We start from the raw sequence: 24331 nt of genomic DNA on the forward strand, positions 1-24331 counted from the left end.
CCGACCCGGGGCAACGCCGTGTGGCCCAGGAGGTCCCAGCGGGAAAGGAGACCCCCTGACCGTTATAGTCCCTGAGGACCTATATGGCCTTGCCCTGAGGAAACTGAGTTGGGAGTAAAGTAAGGATAGCTTTGCAATCAGTTTGCGCCCCAGTATGATGGTACATGGCTTCAAGTGTATAAATGTGTTTATAAGGCGAACAGACATTCCAGTGGATATTGATTTCAGTGTCTTCAGCACGGCTATCGTTAGCGGAGAAACAAGTACGCAGGTAGGTAACAGACTGTAGGGCTCGCAAGTCGCAAGTGTCTAAAATGTTATTGATGGTTTAATATTGCTTACTGCCAAACATGCAAGCGTTGCAACATCGGCCAATCAAGTGGTCAGATGCAAGGGTACAGTGCATTAGCTGCTAAAGTTACCGTAACAGAAATGTGATTAAATGTGTTGAATCATTTTGCCTAGAGGACTATGATGTTGTTAATGAATGTAAAGGACGCGGTGGCCTACTTGTTCCTAACCTTGTCCGAGGTACAGCACATTTATTTTACCAAATACCGTCTGCATACCTATGTCTTCCGGCGAAGTCAATGTCTTTTTTCAGTCAGTCTAAATGGAGTGCCATGAATAAGAGTGAGCGCTGCCAGAAGGCCAATAATTGCATCCGAACGCTGAACTGCCGAGACTAACTAGAACGCCAGGTAACGGTCATAAAAGTACAGCTCTATCGAAACAAGCATATTTGAACAACTAGACCAATTCTGCGGCAATGTCCATCCCTGGCCGTTACAAATGACGAGAATTGGGCAACGATGTTCTGAGCGAACTCAGCCTCCCGCGATATCATGACTCACAGTTGTCCGGTGTATGGAGCGTCGGCTCTAGTTGCAGTACCTACTTGCAGTGGCAGATAGCCAAGCGCCAAAAGGTTGCAAAGACAGCCCAGGCAGCACAAAGTGCACACCTGCTGCTCGCTTCTTGGGACCCTACAGCAGTGAAACCCATCGGCGTCCACAGCGGTGGTCTCCGTCTTCAACATGGGTCGACTCCATTGCAGATAGGAGGAGTTCGCGTCAGAGTGAGCTATCACTGTCTGGAAGGTCACCATTAGCGGGCTAAAAGGGTCACAAAGTCATGGCAAACTGTCCAAGCACAATGGTACTGGCACCTGCACACCGGCAGTCTTGTGTAGTCCAACAAATGGGACGGTCAATTACGCTCGGGACAGAGATGCTCGGCTGTCACTAAAATGGCATCAGTGATGGGACGTCACGGAGTCGCCCAAAAATTACATTAATATACATATAAGTTGTACAATGCTTAAGGACTAGAATCCAGTGAAACGTTTGTTAACGTGGCAAGGCAAGAAGCCGATACTTTGTGTTTAGTTGTCCGAGTTTGGGATAAGGATGCGAATATACGGCAGAGCTGAGAGCGCTACTCTCACACTCAAAGGCACAAGAAAAGAATAAATTTAAGCAAAGTCATAACCAGTTATTACTGAGGCACGACTGTTTGACGCCATTCCGCTCCTCTCACGACCAAGTTTAAATCCTAGTCCACATTGGTTCCAAATGGCCATTTATTTTGTAAATGACGAGGAAGTAACGCATGTCATGCAGTACCAAGGCGACAGCAACGCAGTAACGCAGTAAGAAATATTAAACCATAGTTGAGGATCTAGAGGAAGCAGTACCGGGGCAGAGCTAGCTATACTGAGCTTTTGGATCTCCCAATTCAGTTGAAATATCAACATGTCCAGGATTTGACAGGTGCTTTATGACCCACAGATGTCTACCCGGAGTTCGGAATCATTCTCTCATCTATAATCATCGGAGGGATGTGAGAAACTTTGTCCCTCCGACACGGCCAGACCGTGGCTGCACCACCGGACCGGCGGACCGCGCGGCGACCGCACCGCACCCCACCGGCTGATGGGCCCGGCGCGCCCTCTAATCTGCCGACGGCCGGGGGCGGAATGCGGCGGCCCCGCGCACAAACAACCGCAGGGGAGGATGCGGCGTGGTGGGAACCGAGAGCCGGCGCAGGAGCGTGACCAGCAGCAGGTCGACAGACCCGAGCTCCTCCGACGGCGCAGCGGACCACACCGGACCTCCTGACGCCGCCCCTGCGACATCCATCTCCGCCATCTACCTGGCCGACCGACTCCCACTGTTCGGCGCCGCCTGCCGCCGGAGGGCAACAAACAACCCCACCACGATAGGGGCAGGCCGGCGGCCGGCGAGGTCATTGCCACGGCGAGTCGGTGACCGCTTCTACTACGGTGTCCTGAGTTCTGTGGCTGTTCTGTTCTGCTCTGTTCTGTTCTGCTCTGTCCTGTTCTGCCCTGCCATGTTCTGTGCGCTCTGTCCTGCGGGACTAGCCGTGCGTGCCGCGCCCGAGGCAAATGCCAACCGCCGGAGGCGCGGTATATAAGCTGAGTCCCGCAGTGATCCCCCTCTCTCTTCGCGCTCCTCGGGAGCTACGTGTTGGAGTCGACTGCCCGTGCGCGTTGTGCGTCCCTCATACCTACGCACTGCAGCCATGTAAGTACTAAGTAGAAGGGTGCGGCCCTTATTGGGGCTTTGTATATAGCCGTGACCAGTGTAATAATGTGTGCGCATGTAAATAATTACCTTGAAAACTTGCACAGTCTGTTGTGGGACAAATGGTGGGGGAGAGAATGAACGGCGAACTGAACTGAACGGCACCGAACTTGGCAAACGTAACATAGAGCAGCTCGGAAGCTCAAACAAACGCTACCTTTTAAACGACACAGTTAACTTCGGCACGCCACGCTACCAATAGTAATCCCAACCGTAGCAATGATAGAAATAAGGAACGTAACAACTTATAGAGAGAAAAAATAGTTTCACAGTGTGTCCGCGGTAACTGAAGGCGTAAGTGGTGTGTGGTGACTGGAGGTATGGGAACATGTGTCGTGTCGTTTTCCGTTTCTGAAGCCTTCGTCGGGTCTCTTCGGATAATTTTATTGTTCAGAATCAAATCAATTAATTCGGAGCGGTTTTATTCTACAATCGTGCCTTATGGTCTCGTACAAGGCCTTGCCTTATTGTTAGGTCCAGTTGGGTCTGGACGAGACTCGTTTCTCACTTATTGCACTTCTCCATACCATACCATACCATAACGTATTCGAGAATTTTGGTAGGCCACTTGGCCTGATGGTCCCGTTCTCATCGAGCATTGCTTAGATCAATCAGGAATTTGGTGGCGGATGCCATGCCAGTGGGCATCCAGGCGCGCCTTGAACAGGCCCAGGGAAGGAGCTAGGACGACCTCCGAGGGAAGCGAGTTCCAGTCGCTAATCACTCTCGTGCTGAAGCAGTGTCTCCTGGCCCTCACTTGTGCTTGGTCCTTCCTCAACTTCCATGGATGTCCTCTTGTTCTCTGATCCAGTGTTGGGGTGAAAAAGTCCTCGTGGCGTACATCTATCTCTCCGTGTAGCACCTGATAGGTCTTGATCACGTCTCCGCGTCGTCTTCGGTAGTAAAGAGAGGGGAGATCCAGGAGTCTCAGCCGTTCTGTGTATGGCAGATGCCTTATGTCCGCAACAAGTTTCGTGGCACGTCTCTGCACTCTCTCGATGGCCTTTTGGTCCGCCTTGGAGAAGGGGCCCCAAATGCAGCAGCCGTACTCAAGATGGGGCCGAACGAGTGACTTGAATAGCAGGGGGAGAGTGTCGCAGTTGATGGCTTGAAATGACTTGCGTATCAAGGCCAACACCTGTGATGCCTTTGCAACCGCACTTGCTGCCTGTTTTCTGAATTTCAGGTCAGTGTCGATGTGCACCCCGAGATCTCTCTCCGATTCCGTCTCACTGAGTTGAAGGCCGTTGAGTGTGTAGGTGCACCCTGGGTTACGGCTGCCGATGTGGAGAACCGCGCACTTTTCTTCGTTGAATGGTAGCTGCCAGGCCTTGGACCACTCGGCAATGGCGTCCAGGTCATCCTGTAGGTGTCTCCTGTCCTGCTCGGTTTGCACCCTCCTATACAGCTTCGTGTCGTCGGCAAATATCTTAATCGAGCAGCCGACCACGCTGGGCATGTCATTCACGAAGACGATGAAAAGTGTTGGCCCCAGAACAGAACCCTGGGGAACCCCGCTTAACACCGGTGACCATGGTGATTGCTGTCCTCCGATACAGACCTGCTGGTGCCGTCCTGTCAGGAACGACTGGATCCAGTTCAGCACTGCGCCCGCTACTCCGCATGCTCTCAACTTGTTCAGGAGGCGTTGGTGGGGCACAGAATCGAAGGCCTTACGAAAATCAAGGTACACGGCGTCGAGCGGGTTGCCGTGTTCGAGGGTCCTCGTCCATTCTTCTAGTACCTCTAGGAGTTGGGAGGTGCAGGATCTCTTCGCTCTGAACCCGTGTTGATCTTTGGAGAGCTGGCCAGTGGCCGACAGGTGTTCCATCAGTTGGTCTCTTATCAGTGACTCCAGCACCTTGCAAGGAACAGAAGTGAGGCTGACCGGCCGGTAATTTCCAGGGAGACTTCTATCGCCTTTCTTGAATATTGGTGTCACTGAACCCAGTTTCCAGTCTTGAGGTAGTCTCCCACTTGCCAAGGACTTTCTGAAAACTTCTGCGAGTGGTGACGCGATTGATCGTGCGGTTTCCCGGAGAATCCTTGGGTGTATGCCGTCCGGGCCGGGTGAGCTACAAGTCTTTAGCTTCATCAGCTTGCCCATTACCATTTCATCTGTGATGACGATCCTGTTGAACTGGGTGTCTCCACAGTGGACTGGTGGGTGGGGGACTGAGACAAGGTCTTCTTCCGTGAAAACGCTGGAAAAGAACTTGTTCAGGATGGATGCCTTCACACCACCATCACTGGCCAATCCACCGTTTTCGTCTTTTAAGTCGCCTACTCCTGATCTTGCTTTCGTCCTGGAGTTGATGTACTTCCAAAACTTCTTTGGGTCTTCCTTGATGCCTGCAGCCACGTCCATTTCGTAGTCCCTCCTCAGTCTCCTTGTGAGTCCTCTTAGTTTGTTCTTAGTTCGCTTGAAGCGTGCTAGGTCAATGGCATTCTTGGATTGTGCATACTGAGCCCAAAGCTCGTTCTTCAGCTTTTTTAGGTTGAGTGCTTGGCTCGTCATGTATATATTCTTTTTGCGGGGCTTGGTCTTGGTAAGTGGAACACAATGAGCGACGTGTTTCTTCAACACAGCTTTGAAAAAGCTGAAGCTCTCGTCGACATCAAGCCCATTCATGACCCCCCAGTCCTCAATGCTAATGCGTCTGTTTAACTCCGTGTAGTCGGCTCTCCAGTAGTTGTACTTCTTGACTAATGACTCTATTTTGCAGGCATAACAAGCGAGCTTGAATCTCAGTGTGACATGATCACTGTTCCCCAATCCAGGGAGATACGTCATGTCTTGAACTAGGGAGGCCTCGTCTGACAAGACAAGATCAAGTATGTGTGGAGTCTCTCCGTGCCTTCTCAGCCCCGAAAAGGACGCAGCCTGTTTCGTGGCAGGTCAGGTGCCTGATCCCCTCGGTCAATAAAGGTTGCGAGTTAGGGTATTTAGCCTCATGAATTTTCCCGGGACATTAAAATGAAACTTTTTTGCATTCACCTACATTTTTATAAGCATTGGACCACGTTACGACCGATAACGGGCATGTGGGTTTACGCCGTAGAAAAGCAATCAGTATTTAGTGGTCGATTTCTGCATATTTACGTCTGGACAACGAGTTGCGTTGGAGAGGCCGGAAATAGTGGCGATTTCAGGACCGCAAGAATGGACCGTCATTGGAATGATTCTTTTTTAAACCGTGCACTGTTTTCGGCCGGAATTTAATAATTACTACAAAACATTTTGTAATTACGTTTCCACCAAGAATGAATGCCATCAGGGCTAATTTTTTACTACTTTCTTATTTTGTCAAGAAGCATATAGTGCTGTCATATTGCAGTTTTAGCGCGTTTGTTACAAAATATGAAGCGAAAAGCGTCAGTGTATATCAATATCAATATTGTTCACTATTTCATTTGTGCCTTCATGTCAGTATTGAAGGTGGATCATTAAATTTTCAACGCAGTTTACAAACAAGCATTTGGTCTTTCTCGTACATAAGCAGTGGCTAAGAAAAGGTTGATCAATCCTGAAGTTCAGTCATCGTACCTCAACTTAGCAGCAAGATCCCCAAGGACAGAGGATATAATATATTGTATACATGTCCTGTAAATCAAAACAAACAAGCATTTGGTCTTTCTTGTATATAAGCAGTGGCTAAGAAAAGGTTGATCAATCCTGAAGTTCAGTCATCGTACCTCAACTTAGCAGCAAGATCCCCAAGGGCAGAGGATATATTGTATACCTGTCCTATTTTGCAGGCATAACAAGCGAGCTTGAATCTCAGTGTGACATGATCACTGTTCCCCAATCCAGGGAGATACGTCATGTCTTGAACTAGGGAGGCCTCGTCTGACAAGACAAGATCAAGTATGTGTGGAGTCTCTCCGTGCCTTCTCAGCCCCGAAAAGGACGCAGCCTGTTTCGTGGCAGGTCAGGTGCCTGATCCCCTCGGTCAATAAAGGTTGCGAGTTAGGGTATTTAGCCTCATGAATTTTCCCGGGACATTAAAATGAAACTTTTTTGCATTCACCTACATTTTTATAAGCATTGGACCACGTTACGACCGATAACGGGCATGTGGGTTTACGCCGTAGAAAAGCAATCAGTATTTAGTGGTCGATTTCTTTTATCAAATAAAGCGCCATTTTGGATAGCTTATATTCGAAAAATCGAATACTAGAAAATATTTTGGCGACAAACAACCCAAAAATAATTTTTCACATTAGTTCATCATGTACTAACGAGGTGTGACATTGCAACCGGCACAGAGAGCAACTTTTATGCAGAATCAAACTTTTATTTCAAATTCGAACTCGAGAAACGGCTGAAACTCGAATTTTGCCCACCTCTAAGTAGCTTCGATTTGGATCAACTTCGGCGTTCACGGTGGGTTTCATGTGGTATTTTCGTGTTGTTTTCGCGCTATTTTGATAGTTTTATATTTATTTGACATTCAAGGTGGGTCAATTAATTCTCATTTGAATAGCACTACATTGTGCATGTTACTTTCCAGTGTTTTTGCCAGTGAATCGGTCCCGGTAAAACGTGTAAGTTGTCGGCGTCTGCGTTGCATGTCAATGTTTATATTAGGGCTCATAATTCATGCACTCGTAACTCATTAGGTGACATTAGTGGTTAGGCACCCTGGTACAGTTGCATTCCAATAGTTTTTAGTCTGCCATACCTATTTTCATAAGAAATTCATTCAATCCTGTAACTGAAAGTTAAAACCCATGCTATCAAGCTTTGTAGCATTTTAGCACTCAAGTCAGCGGGTGTTATGATTGACTTGACATGTTCCATGGGTTGGGTATAAATGCTGGAATATTACATTTTTTCCAATTTTATATAGACATTATCTGCTTCCACCTCAATGTACAGCATCATCATCCTGTCAAGCTGACCCGTGGTTTGCAAGCATTTCTCCACTTTTACTTGCATGACGCTGATGGCTGGTATCAAACTCGGTAAATATTAACAATCAGTTAGATTAACTGTTCAAGCATAAATATTTTCTATTCTCACATTATCAATTGTAATACTCATAGGACTTCAAATATGACACATGGTGCAAATGTAAGAAAATAACAACCTAACCTGACCTAATCTTACCTACATACCTACTAACCTACTAACAATTGGATAAAATCAGCTGGCTGGCTGGTACAATAGCTATGTTATTTATTGATATAAACACGGTAGTAGACGGATATAGTCATGTAAAATGGCATACATAGAAAATCAAAAGATAGATGATAAGTTATTTCTATCTCGCATTGATTTGATATATAACAAGCTCTGCTAGCGCCACCATACGGCGCCAACTGGCAAATTGTCCAAGAAAATGGTACGGCCCTGGGAGCAGATGCAAAGGCTATTTCCCCGAAGCTTCATCTGCATCCTCATCTACAAATACTGCAAACTCCTTGGTGCTGACCAGTGAAAATAACTAATTGACAGGTCTCTTGTGCATTCTTATGCTTGTTGCTAGGATTTATTAGTGTATGACTTACAAGCACCTATCAGCCAATGTTGACAGAAACTACCAAACTGAGATAGTATAATTTTGAGTGGCTTATTCAAGTAATGGTAGAGCAGCAGAAATGCTAGAATATTGGCTGACATCGAAATAACAGTGGACTTGTGGTGGTAGCAACACAAGCAGAATTATATCTTTCATTGATATATATCAATCACACCATATGCATACAGTTGTCATTGAACCCACTCTAAAATTTGTGCTTGTGATACAACTGATTTTAGAATCAGCAGTTCTCTTTTCTGACCACTTGCATGTTGATATTTTTATAACTGCTGAAAACCCATTATCACATGAAATGCATCTAAAGACCCTGTGAAGGCTTGTTAAATAAGCTAATAGTAGTGGGCACTATACTTTGAAATGGGGTCCTGTAATTAAACAAATATGAAAAGAAGTTGATTTGAAACATCAAATATGAATGCAGGGTGTTTTATTGAGAATGCACCTACAGGGTGTCTCAAAAGTTCATATACACATTTCCCATGCCCATAAAGCATATAAGAACCGGCCAAAAATCTAAGGTTTTTGTGTCTGTGTGCACACTAGACAAATATGCATGCTTTGACAACTGATTTGGGAGGTTGGAAATCAAACCCTTTGCTGTATCTCCAAAAATATTTGCCCATACCGATTTTCGTCGCTCCGTCAGCTGCCGGAGGCTGATAAAAGGTTACCAGCTTTCAAGCTCTTGTAAGGGAATCCCCTACAGTTTCTGCGTCGGAATTAGGTTTGACGAGCTCCCCGGCAACATCCGCTTCTCCCTGAAAGCCGACAGCGTGCATCGACACCATCCGTGAGTATTTTGTAGGTCTTCTCTGGCGCTAACTCCTTCATGAATGACTGGCGCCGACCTCCCAAGCACCATTTTCCTTTTCAAAACAACCCCATTCCTGAACAAATGGGAAATGCCAGGGGGAAATTTTTCGCAGCATATCGTAGAAGAATGTGTCGGCCATCTGTTTCTTAGACACGTGCAAATTTTGCAAATCCCAAACGCTCGTCATTCCCCATGCCAAGACCTTCGCTGGGTTGCGGAGTGTTTTCCTCAGGAGAGGTTCTGCTTTGTAAACCGCCAAAACCTGTCCATCGTGTGGTTTTGTCGGGATTTTGTGTCTAAAAGAAAGCTATTCGCTCCAGATCTGCCTCTTGAAACTTCGTAAGATAAAACTTTACATTAATTGACACTTTTGGAGGGTCAGTTGTCCTTGGTATTGATGATTTTCGTGTTATTTTCCCCCAAAATTTAGCGTTCTAGATATAATAAACAATTTCAAATGATACTTTGTCTTTATTTTACGATGACCTGCAATTTTTGAAACTGGGTAACCTCTGTTTGTGAGCTTCTTGTCAGTTTTCAATATTATGCCTTCATTTTCAGCTGCTTTCCGGAGCACGAGTCTGCTGCCGTACGAGGGTCGTTCAAAACGCTGTTAGTCTCGCATGGTTTTGTCCTTCAAAAAGTTTAGCCACCGTTTTTATTAGATGATCATCATGTTGTACTCATCCTCGCCGACACTTTGCCATGTGTCATTTCCGACTTAACCATTCCCATTACTCCTGAAACAGAGAGTTTCTCAGCCGACCCGATTTTGCGACCTCCATTTTCATGCTTGACCCATGGTCAGAGATGAACCCTTTTTGTGGGCTCATGAAGGGTCGAATGCGTTTGAAAACAATGAGACTGCTTGAGGAAGGCTGTTACCAATGCCCATGCAAAATTTCGACCGTTTATTTATTGTTGATTAAGAATTATTGACAAAAAAGCATGGCTTGTACCTGTCAACGAACTTTTGAGACACCCTGTATATATCGTTAGAGTTCTTCAATAGTTTGTGGCTTGAAGTGGAAATATATTTAGTTGTGATCAATTCCACTTTTGCATTGCTTGATCAACAAGAGAAAATGTCCCAAATTATGTTTAGCTTTATTGTGAAACATCATGCACTGGCATACTGAAAGTTAATGAACATACCTGATAATTATAACCATGTCTGTGAAGGAAGGCATCATTTATGGATTGTCAGCTCAGATTCAGCAGGGGCTGTCAGGCAGTCTGGGTTTGACACTATCTGAAGCAGGTGAACATTTCAGTCTTCATTTGGTCTCAACATGAACTTACTGCGATCATTTTTTTTTTTTTTTTTGCTCTTTCTTTGCAGATAGTATATGTTATCATGGTGACTTCATGTTGCTGTGGTGTAATAAGTTCACCATAAGTTAGTGCTATATTTGGGTTTAGTTAAAACTTGATTAGTCCTTGGAAAAAGAAATAATAGCAAAAACAAACACCATGAAAAAATATGTCATGAAATGGTTACATTGACATGCAAGCATTGCTTTAGTTTGTGTGGCACCTTGCCCTGGACTTTAATCCAAAACTAAAAGATATGCCTAAAACATTTGTCCACCAATAGCACTTAGCAGTTTGATTAGATGGCACTTGCACCTTATGTTATGACCAGGGAGAAGACCAATAAATTACTACACTATTTAACCTTAGTGGGGTGCGCAAACTTAGTGTTCTCACATACCAAAATGCTTCTATTTTTCAGATAGTGTAAAGCACAGGCATGGAGCAGCCTGTGCCTTCAAACATGGTGATGCCTCCAAAGGCCACTCCTGCCTCAGACATGCAGGTATGGATGGATCTCCACTGACATTGTGTCACTCTGCACAGGGTGCACAGTCATCATATAGCAACAGCATCATACTAACTGTTGCAATGTTGCCCTTCTAGTATAGTCTCTCTTGAAAGTATCGCGTCATGGGCTGCGGCGTCTCGGCGAACTACTCCATTCAGTTTGAGGACCCCAGCAGTGAGGTCATGGCCTGTATGATAAAAAGTACGCTGTAGCACGGTCCTACGGCGGCGGTAGAAGGAAACTGCTATATGACGCAGGCACCGGCGGCTGACAACTGGGTCGAAACAGGTGGAGGCCGGCCAGAGGTCATACTCGTATCGTTCTCCCTTGACCCCGTCCACCGCCCCAGGCGGATACCGGCGCCGCTTGGGTTCGCTAGCTGGACGCTCATTGGTCTGTCTTGGTGGGCGCCAATCACGTGACGCGTAAAATCGCAACGAAGCAAAGTTCCGCCATAACCCCTCTCTGAAGAGGCCTTCTGAACGACGTTCATGGTCATGGGAAGGGGTGCAAACTGGTATCAAATAAGGCTTTCAAAAAGAAGACGGCCGAACGGTAAATACCCTTTTTTCAGCGTTCACTAACCGGCTCATTAAAAAGAAAACGATCAAATAAAGGACTAAATAGCAGAGAGCATATATTTTGTTATTGGAATCAACTTGCAGGTGCAACTGCAACCACGGATGCATTCTGTTAGTGGGTGCAACTGATGTTTTTTTCCGTATTCGTGCACGGGTTTCCGGATTATACCAAAAACCGGTGGTAGTCGTGCCGATGACGGGTCAAATTTTCAGCCTTGTTATGAAACATCTCAGCAAATCCTCTGCGAGTAGGGTGGCTTCCATTGACCACACGCTTCCTGGCACCACAAGGTACCGCACGGCGACTGCCACCTCCTCCACTCCTATCCCTCCGCAACCACTCCCCTCGCCCCGCCGCGCTGGCTGCCACCGCGTGTCAGACTTCGGTCAGTGCTAACAGTGGCCCTCAAACTTTTCCGCCGCGGCTGGGACAGACGGCGCCCTCCCTCAGAGTCGCGATGCTTTCAAGAGAGACTATACCAAAGAGACATGTATGTCTATTGTCTGGTGCCTGCTGCAAGCTTTCAGTCTTTTAGATGAGTTTGTATCATGAGAACTTAACAATTTATTGACACCGATATCATGGGCATTTAGATGTTTTTGCAAATCTTTGCATTATTATGTTTAGAAAGTCTACAACTTCACTTACAGCCTGTGTATTCCCCAGTATCAGCACCTGGCTTTATGGGACCCCAGCATAGGCTCTTTTTATAGCAATTAAAAACCTGTATGCTATCAAACAGTGAGTATTGCCATTCCTTTTTGTCAATTTGGATTTGTTATATATGTATTATGTAATCATAAATATCACAACTGTGTTTCCCAATTTCAGGTTCATCCCACTGCACAGCCCACACCTGTTTCTACATCACCCAAGCCAGTCAATTTGTCACCTGTGAAGCACTCTGAATCAGGCCATCAGAACAACTCGTCTACAAACAATGGCTCCGTCAGTAACCACACAAAGACGGGGGTGCCTCCGCTCACGGCGCTGTCGTCCATGGGCGCCGGGGCTAAGCCGGCCGGCCCCGCCGAGACGACTGCGCCCAGTGTCGCAGCTCCGGCGGCAGCGGCGGCGTCCGCGGCTCCGGCTGCCGCGGCCGCGCCCTCCGTCACCGCTCCGGCCGCCTCCGCGTCGCCCGTGAAACCCACCGAGACAGCTAAGGCGCCAGAGCCCAAGAAACCACCAGGGGCCGTGCCGCCTCTGAAGCCAGTGAGTCAGGACAAGCCGCCCTCGGCTCCGGCGGCGGCCACTACCGCTGCCCCCAGCGGGCCGCCGGCGGTGAACCGACCACCGGCCGCCCCGAGCACTTCCCCCGCCAAGGGCCCGACTCCGGCGGCGGCGGGCTCCAACAGCACGCCGGCACCGGCTGCGGCTCCGGCTCCGGCTCCGACACCGGCCACCACTGCCGCCTCGACTCCGGCTCCGGCCGCTGCCGCCGCTCCGACTCCGGCTCCGGTCACAACTACCGCTCCCGCCCCGGCCCCGGCCGCCGCTGCTGCCCCGTCTCCTGCGGCCGCTGACGCCTCCAAGGCGCAGCCCAAACCGGCGACCAAGCCCGAGGCTAAGCCTGAGGCTAAGCCCGAATCCAAGACAGATAAGCCAGACGCCAAGGTGGAGACGGTGGCATCAAATGCTGAAAAGGTTGAAGCCAAACCAGCGGGCGAGAAACCGGCTGCCAAGACAGATAAGGGTGAAGTGAAGGGGGATAAAAGCGATTCTAAGGCTGAGAAACCTGAAGCGAAGGCGGAGAAAGTTGATACCAAGGCAACGAAACCTGACCCAAAAGGTGACAAATCACAACCAAAGGAAGAAAAGTCGGATGCCAAGCCAGACAAATTAGAAGCAAAAGCAGATAAGCCAGAAGCCAAGACCGACAAGGCAGAATCAAAGGCTGACAAGTCAGGTACAAACGCAGAAAAGCCAGAAACAAAGAGTGACAAAACAGAAACAAAGCCAGGCAAGGCAGAAGCAAAGTCAGAAAAGCCTGGCGCCAAGTCTACTGAAAAACCAGGTTTGTACATTTTCTCTTATATCTCTTTCTAGTTTAAAACATATCTGGTGATACCAAACTTTTGGATGTTATGTAACCTTTACCTAAACTGATGAATTCGTTTGAGGTATCCATTATCCATACCATATGTTGTGAAACATCGAATAAAGCTAGAAACATATTGACGGTGCCAGCGGCCCTCACACAGTGACGCTCATGCACCCGGTCTGTCCACAGCCGCGACCGCCGCCTCTCCAGCCACCCCGAAAAAGGACGGATCGCCGGAGAAGCCCAAGCGCGCCGCTGTGCCTCTAGCCGAGAAAACACCTCGGGTCAGTTCCCGTTAAATTTCTTTGCGACACCGTGGTGCTGTCTGTAGGATTGTGGGTACTGTTTCGTGTTGTGTTCAGTCCTGTGCACTGCCCTTATTGTATCCTTTGTGCTGTAGTTATTTTTCTGACTATGTATTTTGACCCTTGTGTGCGATGCGTGCATTTTCGATGTGTACGCTTTGTGCGCGTTCCCCATGTGCAATCTGTTGTGTTCCTTGTGTAAGATCCTTGCTTCTGTCCCTGCAGGTTGTTTTTGGCTGTCGCTGCTAGTTTGTCCTTTGTGCTAGCTAGACAGCTTGTGCTAGCTTGTGCTAGCTAGTTCCTCTATTGCCATTCTGGTTCCTGTGTTTCTGTAGCTCATTGCCGCGTCCCTGTCCTGTGCCATCGTTCTCAGTGCTGACTGCCGCGTCCCTGTTCTGTATCTAACATAAGTGTCGGGTCCCTGTGCGGCCGTCGTTGTAACTCGGAGCTGCGTCCCTGTGCTGTTTAACTCTGTGCCTCGTCCCTGTGCCTTTATTTTAACTCGTGTCGAGTCTCTGTCCTGTACCTTGCTCAGTGCCGCTTCTCCTTGTCGTTCTAACTCAGTGCCGTGTCTCTGTGCTGTTATTCTAACTCAGTGTCCTATTTTTATGCTGTATCCACTATCCAACTCAGTGCCGCGTCCCTGTGCTGTTATTCTAACTCACTGCCGCGTTCTTGTGCTGTTCTAACTTCTTACTCAGTGTGGCGTCCCTGTGGCCTATGCTGTATCTAACTCAGTGCCGCCTTCCTCTACCGTCGTTCTAACTCAGTGCCGCGTCCCTGTGCTGTTGTCACCCATTGCCGCGTCCCTGTGCTGTTTCCAACTCAGTGCCACGTCCCTGTGCTGTTCCGACTTCTAACTCAGTGTGGCGTCCCTGTGCTGTATGTAACTCAGTGTGGCGTCCCTGTGGCCTGTGCTGTATGTAACTCAGTGTGGCGTCCCTGTGCTGTATGTAACTCAGTTTGGCGTCCCTGTGCTGCAGCAGCCGCAGAAGAGGAAGGAGGCACTGGATGCGCAGGCGGCCAGCAGCGAGCGGCGCCCTAAGCGCGCCCGGGTGCCCACCCAGCCGTTCCAGTCGCCTGTGCCGGAGTTCGAGGCCATCCCCAAGGCGCTCAAGCCCACACCAACCAAACAGCCAGAGGAGAAACTCATCATCTTCTTCAAGTAAGCCATGTCAACGATTTTTTACTAAAACCATATGCTTTATTTTTATCAGCTATGCGTCCAAACTGAACAGAGACTTCACATACTTCAGGCCGGTTTAGTCGTTTTCCAGTTATTTACACCCACCTTCCATCTCACAGTTTTGTGCGACATCCATGACGCCTCTTTGTCTCGTTTTGCAGGAACGAGTTTCTGGCGGTGAGGAACGAGGAGGGCAGCTTCTTCGTGTGCCAGGCCGTGCAGAACGTCTACAAGGGCAGCAAAAAGATCAAAGTGCGGTGGATGGCCGCCAACGGACGCGTCTACTCGCCAGACTTTTACGACACGATCGGTGAGTGCCCTGTTACACGGCTGCGTTCCGGTATGTCCTGCAGAATATGTGAGTTGTGCATTGTTTTGTGTCTTGTGAGCGTTTGTTGCTGCCTGCCGCTGGCTCTGTCTGTGTTTGCTATTGTTGGGTCGAAAGGCAGCGTCTCCACTTGTGATGTATTAGGTCGGCTATCACAACGGCAGCAGCCCAGCAGCACCCGCGCGTGGCGGCTCCCCGGCTCCGAATGACCGCCGCCCCCGGCTGCGGCCGTGACCCCGCGCCGCCGGTCGCAGCGGCGCGCTCAGAGGGAGGCGGCCCGCAGAGGCGCGTCCAGCAGCGCGCCGAGGGGAGGCAACGGGCACACGATCCACTAACACTTCCTAACACACCTCCCCCCTAAATAAAATGTCCCTTATTCTTTGCACTATAAAACAACGCGACGAAAGTGCTGCTTCGACCGCGATCGGCCGCGATCAGCTGCAGCAGTGGCATCAGCTGCTCGGTCTGCGGCGCTGCAGTCGGTGACGTCCGCTCCGGTGACGTCCGCCTGGTGACGGCTGCGCTGGCGACATCTGGCGCTGCTGACGTCTGCGCTGGTGATGGCGTCGAAAATCGAGCGCCGCACCTGCGTCTCAGCGGTGGGACGCCACCTCGCGCTTCACCCCCTCGAGGTTCAGGCCTGCCGATGATACATTGGCTCAGAACATGTCGCACACTTTGGTCACACACAAACGAACAAGTCTGACGTGTGTATGCTTATAAAAAGTAGGTACCGTGCCGGAGTACACAGAGATGCAGAGAGTTTGACAACGGTTTTTAATGCAGTCGTTTCAACAAGCGTACCTATTTACAGAGCGGGGTATCTTACCGGAGGCCGGGATACTCTCCCGTATCGTGTGACGTATGTGCTCGTCGGTTGTGGCGTTTGTTCCACAGCCGTGTCACTGGGCACCTGCAAAAAGTGTATGAATGGACTACTCTTCGTAATGATGTTAGAGTCCTGAGATACGGGCTCGTCGGTCCCTTGTTTGTGTTCGTCAGGCGTAGTCTCGTCAGTGGTCCGCTGTCCGTGTTGCTCGGGTGCAGCTGGCCGTTCGGCGGAATCGTCTTTCCTCCGAAGTTTCATAGGTTTCAGATGATTGTGATGAACGTTGGTCTCCTTACCACCGGGCATGCTGACCTTGTAGGTGACTCCGTCTCCTTCCGGACCGTGCCTTCTTAAAATGGTCGCAGGGCCTTTGTAATGAAGGGCCAGCTTACGTTTACCTCCGACGTGAGCCGTATGGTCCCTCACCCACACTTTTTGACCTGGCACATATTCAACCTCTCGCGCCGACTCGTTTTGTGTTTTTGTCATGTCGTTGGAGGCTTTGTTGATGTTTTCGTGAACCTTGGTGTATGCGTCTCTGAGTTGGCGCAGCCTGTTTTCGACATGCGTGTCGACCATCGACACCTCGCGCCTCTGGTTGAAAAGCTCATCAACTGGCAGGCGTGCCTCATACCCATGCACCAGGAAAAATGGGGTAAATCCGGTCACCGAGTGTTTGGACGTGTTGTATGCGAAGGTGAGGAAAGCCAAATGTTCGTCCCAATCAGATCCGCAAGGTTTGATAAATTTCGAGCACATGTCCTTGAGCGTGCGGTTAAAGCGCTCCACCATGCCATCGCTCTCAGGCCGATAGGGTGATGTCCGAGTTTTTTCGATTCCTAGTCGTTTGCACAGGGACTGGAAGACCGCAGACTCAAACTGGCGACCTTGATCGCTGTGAAGGCGTTCTGGCACCCCTTGCCGCAATACCATGTCCAGAAGACAGTCAGATACAGTTTCAGCTGTCTGGTTCTGCATGGGGTAGGCAAAGACGTATTTGGTAAAGTAGTCCATTGCTACTAAAGCGTACCTATTACCGCGAGCCGACATCGGCATCTCGGTGATATCGATAGCCACTCTTTCAAATGGCCTCGAATAGGATTCGGTTCGGAGAGTTGCTTGCATCTGTGGTGCTGGGCGACTGCGTCGTTGACAGGTCTCGCAAGTTTCGCAGTAGCGGGTGATGTCCCCGCTCATCCCCAGCCAGAAAAACCTGGTTGCTGCTCTCTCGAGAGTTCTGTCGGTTCCCAGATGACCAGCAGCCTCATTGTCGTGTAGCATGTTCAGGACTGTCTCATGATAGATTTTTGGAAGGACAATGACTGAGCTGTTGCCATGTCGCCTTAGCTTCAAAATCCCGTTTTCCATCGTGAGCTGGTCGAAAAATCGAGCCATGCTACGTAGTGAGCTGTTCTTCTTCTGCAGTTCTTTTTTAGAAGGGAGCTTCTTTGCTTCCAGCCAGTTTCTGACCTCACCCAGTAAGGGGTCGAGCTCCTGCTCCAATTGTAGCTTTTCGAGGGGGATGTCTTCTCGACCGCCCTTGTGGTCGGCGGCCAGCAGCTCTTTGGTATCCGTCTCAGCTGTGGAGTCAGTGACGTCAAGGACGGGCCTCGACAGAGCGTCAGCATTACCGTTGTCGCTGCCCTTGCGGTACTCAACGACAAAATCGTAAGTACTGAGCTCAATGGCCCACCGACCTCTCCGACCGGTGGCATCGCCGTCGACGTTGATAGATTTTGGGACGTTTTTGAGCGGTTTGTGGTCTGTCAGGACAGTGAACTTGGTGGCCGCGAGGTATTGCCGGAAATGTCTGACAGCCCACACGATGGCCCACAGCTCTTTGTCGTATGCGGGCCACCGTCGTTCAGCTTTGCTGAGGACTTTGCTGGCGTATGCAATTACCCTCTCTTCGCCATCGAGCGTCTCTGAGAGCACCGCTCCCACCGCAGTGTTCGAGGCGTCGGTTGCAAGCCTAAACTCCCCTTTGCATGTCGGTAGAGCCAGGATCGGAGGGGATGTCAGCTTGGTCTTGACGTTTTCGAAACTTTTGATGAGCTCGTCTGTCCATTCCAGTTCTCCCTTCTTCTCAGCAGCTTCTCTGATGGGTCGCACGAGGTCAGAATAGTTGGGCACGAATCGCGAGTAGTATCCTGCGAGCCCTAGAAAACTCTTCAGCTCTTCGGCTTTCTGTGGTCGAGGCCAGTGACGCACCTTCTCTATGTTTGCTGGGTCTGGCTCCACACCGCTCTTCCCCACCTTGTGTCCGAGGAATACTACCTCGTCGCGGGCTAGACAGCACTTCCTTGGCTTAAGTTTCATCCCTGCTGTCCTGATCCTTTGGAAGACCTCCTCCAGGTTCTTGAGATGATCGTCTTGATCCTTTCCGAAGACAATAATGTCGTCTATGTACACCAGGCAGCTTTTTGAGTCCATTCCAGCCAGCACTAGTTCCATCAGTCGTTGGAACGTGGCTCCAGCGTTCTTGAGGCCGAAAGGCATGGACCGGAAGTGGTGCAAGCCTTTTCCCGTGCTGAAAGCGGTTTTCTCTCGGTCTTTTTCAGCGACATCAACCTGCCAGTAGCCCGAGGCCATGTCGAGGGTGGAGAACAGGCTTGCCCCCGCGAGGCTGTCGAGGCTGTCATCCACCCTCGGGAGAGGGACTGGCAGACTTTGGGTGACAGAGTTCACTGCTCGAAGATCGACGCAGAATCTGAAACTGCCGTCTTTTTTCTTGGCCAGAACGATGGGTGAGCACCAAGGGCTGGAACTCTCCTCGATTATTCCCTCTTTCAACATCTTTTCCTTTTGTCTTTCCACCTCTTCTCTTAGTTTCATTGGGATCCGTCGTGGCCTTTGTCGGATCGGAGCCGCGCCTCCAGTTTCGATGTGGTGTTGTAGAAGCTTTGTTTTTCCAATGTCGGACTCTCCCGTGCTGAAGATATCCTGGTATCGTGACACAAGTTGTGTTAGCGAGGTCTTGCCACTCTCTGAAAGGGCAGTAGACTCGAGTTTGAGTTCGCTTAAGAGATCATCGAGCGTCCCTGCACTGAGTTCAGCTGAGTTTCTGAGTGGAAATCAGATTCCCTCTGGGAGCGTAGGTTCGGGTCCTACCGACCGCGCCAATGTTGGGTCGAAAGGCAGCGTCTCCACTTGTGATGTATTAGGTCGGCTATCACAACGGCAGCAGCCCAGCAGCACCCGCGCGTGTCGGCTCCCCGGCTCCGAATGACCGCCGCCCCCGGCTGCGGCCGTGACCCCGCGCCGCCGGTCGCAGCGGCGCGCTCAGAGGGAGGCGGCCCGCAGAGGCGCGTCCAGCAGCGCGCCGAGGGGAGGCAACGGGCACACGATCCACTAACACTTCCTAACACTATACTGCCTCTGACTGTCTGTGACCCTCCGTCCGTCCGGCAGACTTTGAGAGCATCCTGACCACTCTGGAGATGAAGCGTCTGGGCCGTGACCGGCACGAGCTGAGCGCCGAGGAGGTGGCGCGCACCGACCACATCCTGCAGCGAGCGCTGACGCTGGAGCAGGACGGCTCGGACCCGGCCGGCGCCGCCGGACTCACCGAGGACCACCCCGACGGCCGTGAGTGTTCGGGGACAGCCGGCGTCATTGGTGGGCCGCCCGCGGGATTTAGACTTACCGGCTCTTCACTAGATGTCCCTTCATCTCTCCCCGACGGCAACGGACTGTACTCCTGACGGTCCCGTAATATATCCCCGACTGCCAGTGTCTCCCCCGTCAGTTGTAAAACCCCGACGTCCCCGGGACGGGATATGTCTCCTACTGGCCCAGGATAATTACCATCGTCGTCTATATGATGCATCCATGCTGGTGGCCGCTTCATTCAACTCGAGTGACTGCTTTTCTCCCAGCTGCCCCTCAGTGATAATTACCTCAGACGACCCAGACAGTCCCGGGATGTGACCCTTGACCGACCCCTTGATATACTCCTGACTGCTTCGGGCTATACCCAAGCTATACCTACCTCAGACGGCCTCTGAACCCCGTGGTATATCACTTAGTGCATAAGTAATGAAGAACTTAAGTGCAGCTGACAACATTAGAACTTTTTATTGAGACTTCATCCCAACATTTCGTACCCCCGTCTCTATCGTCCAGTTTTGTACATTCATGCCTACAGTTATAGATGTTACCGGCTTAATCGTATGTCCTGGAGCAATATGTCTTCTTTAACAGCCTTTTTTGCTAAATAAGTTCATGTTTGATGTCAGTTGCATAGCACCACTAGCGGTACGACTTCTCACAATTTCTGTTCTCACCCTCGCGCTGTATCCACAGTTGATTTGTCGCTCTACAACGACGAGTCGCAGCTGGACAAGAGGAAGTCGGACGGCGCCGCGCCGGTGAAGGCGGCCGCCGCGCCCAAACCCCGCACCCCGCGGGCGCCCAAGCCCAAGAAGGGCGGCCGGAAAGCCAAGAAGGCGGCGGCGGCGGCGGCCAAGCGGCGGGCGCCGGCGCCGGCCTCGGCTCCGGCGGCGAAGAAGGCTCGCACCGCGGCGGCAGCGCCGCCGCCCGCGCCCGCCAAGAAGGCCCCCGAACCCAAACAAACCGCCAAGGACAAAAAGGGTATGAACGACTTATAACTTGCAAATATTTATTGTTTATAGGCATTCGTGTAATTCATGTAAGAAGTAGGGGGCTGTTGGAACTCAATATCAGATAAAGATCGTGGGAAAGAAAATCAAAAGTTATCTGTAACATTACTCAAATTACAATCACACGCTGGTCCATGGTCCATGAATTTATGACGGGTGGCCTGGAGTGACCTGAAGTTTGGCATCGCCACTAGGGTCCAGCTGATGATGCTGTAAAACTTAAGGTGCTTGCTCCAAAGATCTTTCGGCGACTTTTTCAATGCGGACGTATTATGAATTGACCCAAGCTGTCATTTTAAGGAGAATTCAGTGACCTGATCATAGTACTCCACAAAAAAGAAGATGGAGGCATTTGGATTGCTGGTACTTGTGTGATCTGACTGCAGGCGATGGAGTGACCGCCGGCGTCTAACTGTCTCTATCCGTCCGTTTTCAGTCGAGAAGCGACCGCCGCCGACCAAGCGGGGCGCCCCGCCGGCCCGGTCGGCACCGAGCAGCCGTCGCTCCGCGCCGGCCCCCGAGAAGCCGGGCCGCTCGAGCGCGCGCAAGGCAGCCAAGTAACGGGCGTCGCAACCCACACCTGCACCGCCCACATCGTGTACAAAGGACAGAGACGACGGCAGTGCGCTCACGCGCGCGCGCCGCACGATAGCGGCGGCGTTGGCGGGACGTCGGCGCGCTGAGCGCGGGGCGCGCCCGCCCCGACTGCGGCGCGTCTCATCCCACACTGACACACAGTACGCGGACACACAGGCATACACACATATACACTATTCCAGGTAGGCTGCGTGCGGTTTGCGCTTGATCGCCGGTAGTGGTTAGTCGGCCGGGCACGGGACTGAGGACGGCGGAGCGGTCGGCCGGGTGACGCGCCTGACAGGAGCGACCCGGTGCAGTGCCACGCACAGCGCGCTGGAGCCGCGCACCCGCCCGCCGCGCCGGGTGTGTTTTTTAAGGTGCGCGCGCGCGCGTCGGACCGCCTCGGCCGCAGCAATGAACTGAGAGACCTCTGTATATACCGTCATCCGAAGTGTTGGTGTTGTGTTATGCACGTCTGGTGTCTCGTTGTTCTCATAGATGAACGTCCGGTGGCGCCGTGTGCGCTCCGCCGCGGAAATTTTGTGTGCTTGGTTGGCGTCGGCGCGCGTCTGTGGAGCGGTGTGTGGTGCTCGTGTGTTCTCTGCTACGTTTGCGGTCAGTGGCCAGCCGCGCCGGGTGCCGGAGGGGCGGCCGGCCGGCACCCTCACTGCGATCGCCGGCCGGCCAACAGCCGACGGTGGCCTATGCGATCCAGCACATGAGTTCTCGATTCGGCAGCGGCCATCTTTGCAAATTCGGCCCGGGCCGTGCGCCATACCTGTGTCCGGTTTCGTCTCAATATAGGTTCGGATGGAAGCTGGAGCTCTGGAGCGGCCGGCCGCGTGCGTTGCTGGATCAGAGTCCGATCGACCACCGTCCTGGACAGGCTGATATGATTATTTTCTCACCGAGGGCGGACTTCTGTTACCGACGGTGACGATTGCCTCGTGACGAGCTCTAATCATTGGACGCTCGAATAGGTTTGGCATTGAATTTAATTAGGCTTGCTATTGTTATTTTAACGATGCAACTGATCGTGGCGCATGCTTCATATGGACTGTGTCTTTAGATTTAGTCGATCGACAGGTCTATATCCCCCACCAATAAATTTTAGAGTGAATGCTTCATTTACTTGACAGTGTGGCATTTGTATATTATTTTATTTCCCCTCGGCGACTTGGTTTATTCCACATTACGGTTGACTGATGGGTTCTATAGAGAACAATCTCTAAAAGTAATGGATCGATTTTCGATGCTCCAGCTGCACTTGATAACCCTGGAAAATCCATCGAATGTAGCCTGACTGGTAACCTCGAGGTCACTGATTACTTCACAGTTCACAGGTCAGCTCAAAATCAAAATCATCCATCGTATGCTTTTCCCACTTAACATCTTATTGCGCTGTGAGGATAGTGACTAGTCACCGGCAGGCGGCAGTCTCCACGTCCAGTTCCCACGGGGCACGGGTAACCCTAACCCTTTTTTCACCCTTTCGGATCGGCCCAATCGTATTGATGGAGTTGATTTGAACACATCTTCGACGCTAAATAGACGGGAATTGAGAGATATTTTCATTAAATTTCAGTGCCAAGGCTACGCATATTAAAGTCTGCACATGCCTCGAGGCGGGCACTGGAGTCGCCTTGTAGCTGGCGCCAGCTCCCACCAACTTGCACACAATGCACCACCACGGCGCGATTAGACCACAGCCAGTGACTTGCGTGGTGCATAGGCGGAGGAACGGGGAGGGCACCGGGGCACCGTGCCCCCCTTTGATTTTGGCATTTTAACATTAGCGCTATGGGCGTTGGTGGAAAGAATGGGTGAGACTAAATGCTTACTTCGAAATCTAAGCTGCGTTGCGGCATTGGCGGTTATGTGCGGCGTGTATGCCGCATGATTAGTAAGCGGCGACCACTAAATTAAAAATTCAATAGCTTCGACCTGTTTTCAATGGATAACACTGCATACCAAAAATGTCCATCGCTCTCGTCATAGGATATTTAGATTTAAATAACTAACTTATCTACATCATTGTTTTAAACCAAATTAATACTCAGCCGCGAACGTATAAGGTATAACCCCTTGCCGTTTCGCTCCTGATCAAGCTAGAGCTTCGCGGAAAAAAACGAGCGTGTTGCCCGTGACGAGAGAAAGCCGATGATACCCAATTTTAAGGTCCTAGGTTATCGGTTGACCTTCCAGGTCAGGTCAATGACCCAAAAGGCGGGAAAATTGGGACCTGTTAGAACGTCGTAGTGTGGCTGCTATGGGGTTTTTCGGGGTGCTGATCACGAATATCATGCTAGTTTTGATCACAGATGATGTCTTCATTCATTTAGGCCAGGTCGGGTTAGGTCAGGTCAGGTCAACCAGTAGAGGTCCTGCCAGGTATTTGTAGTAGGTGTCAACCAGGGTATATTGAGTGAAGGGTAGGACGAACTTTGGTAGGAATTTCTAGTATAACTACTAGAAAACATACTATATGTGGTCGGGACTAGCAAAAAGTTAGTTCAAACTAGAATATGGTAGCGCTTATGGTTGGCAGTCGTGACGCGCACGCGACATTCATTTCTTAAATTCTTTAAATAACAGGTTTTAGGGGCCGATTGTGGGCAGATACATTCAATTAGCTATTAATAATTGATTATGCAAACATTCAAGAAGCTACATCATTCAATTCTAGCCAAAATCATGCGGCGCTCCCAGGACTCGAACTCACGACCCTCGGATCCGTAGGCCGATACGCTACCGACTGCGCTACCGCGGACCGCGCGCCGACGAACGGAGAGGCGGATCGCGGGTGCTGGCGTGCAGAGAAATCTTTACCCTGTACGCCGTAGAAGATCGGCTGGGTTTCGTGAAAAATGGTAGAGGAATTGTCGAAAGAAAATTTATCGATCTATCATTTGAGACCAAGAACCATTGATTCCTTCAAAGGTTGACCGAGATATCGCTCGCCGAAAACAGGCCATTTAACATGTAAACCCTATGGGCTGGTAGGAAATGTACGCCGTGGAGCAGCAGTGCTACCAACTAACTTCGGCGGGGGCCGGGTGTCAACCGCC

General features: G+C 50.5%; 1 protein-coding gene across 8 annotated transcripts; it reads left to right on the forward strand.

Annotated features, from left to right (window-relative positions):
• Positions 1–6336: 6336 nt before the first annotated feature.
• On the forward strand, positions 6337–22383 carry LOC122373424 (nucleolar protein dao-5-like). 8 transcript variants are annotated; one of them, XM_043351452.1, is made up of 9 exons: positions 6337–6537; positions 10702–10785; positions 12205–13387; positions 13604–13698; positions 14703–14884; positions 15067–15215; positions 19474–19650; positions 20368–20655; positions 21121–22383. In XM_043351452.1, exons 2-9 carry the CDS (start codon positions 10720–10722, stop codon positions 21243–21245), a joined length of 2265 nt encoding a protein of 754 aa, XP_043207387.1. In that variant the 5' UTR covers positions 6337–6537; positions 10702–10719; the 3' UTR covers positions 21246–22383. The 8 variants fall into 8 exon arrangements, with proteins under 8 accessions (XP_043207387.1, XP_043207391.1, XP_043207388.1 ...); XM_043351456.1 differs by having other exon boundaries at positions 6371–6537; positions 14706–14884; XM_043351453.1 differs by lacking the exon at positions 6337–6537 and adding an exon at positions 6739–6993.
• The last annotated feature ends 1948 nt before the right edge of the window (positions 22384–24331 follow it).

This window comes from Amphibalanus amphitrite, unplaced genomic scaffold (assembly GCF_019059575.1).
Source record: "Amphibalanus amphitrite isolate SeventyFive unplaced genomic scaffold, NRLGWU_Aamphi_draft 001494F_arrow, whole genome shotgun sequence".
NCBI classification, from domain to species: domain Eukaryota; kingdom Metazoa; phylum Arthropoda; class Thecostraca; order Balanomorpha; family Balanidae; genus Amphibalanus; species Amphibalanus amphitrite.

Bases quoted from the DNA above. Each gene is read 5' to 3' on its own strand.
- LOC122373424 (XM_043351452.1), top strand. From the start codon at position 10,720: ATGGAGCAGCCTGTGCCTTCAAACATGGTGATGCCTCCAAAGGCCACT. The intron at 14,885-15,066 runs GTAAGCCATGTC...CTCGTTTTGCAG, and splicing joins AAACTCATCATCTTCTTCAA to GAACGAGTTTCTGGCGGTGA. The intron at 15,216-19,473 runs GTGAGTGCCCTG...TCCGTCCGGCAG, and splicing joins AGACTTTTACGACACGATCG to ACTTTGAGAGCATCCTGACC.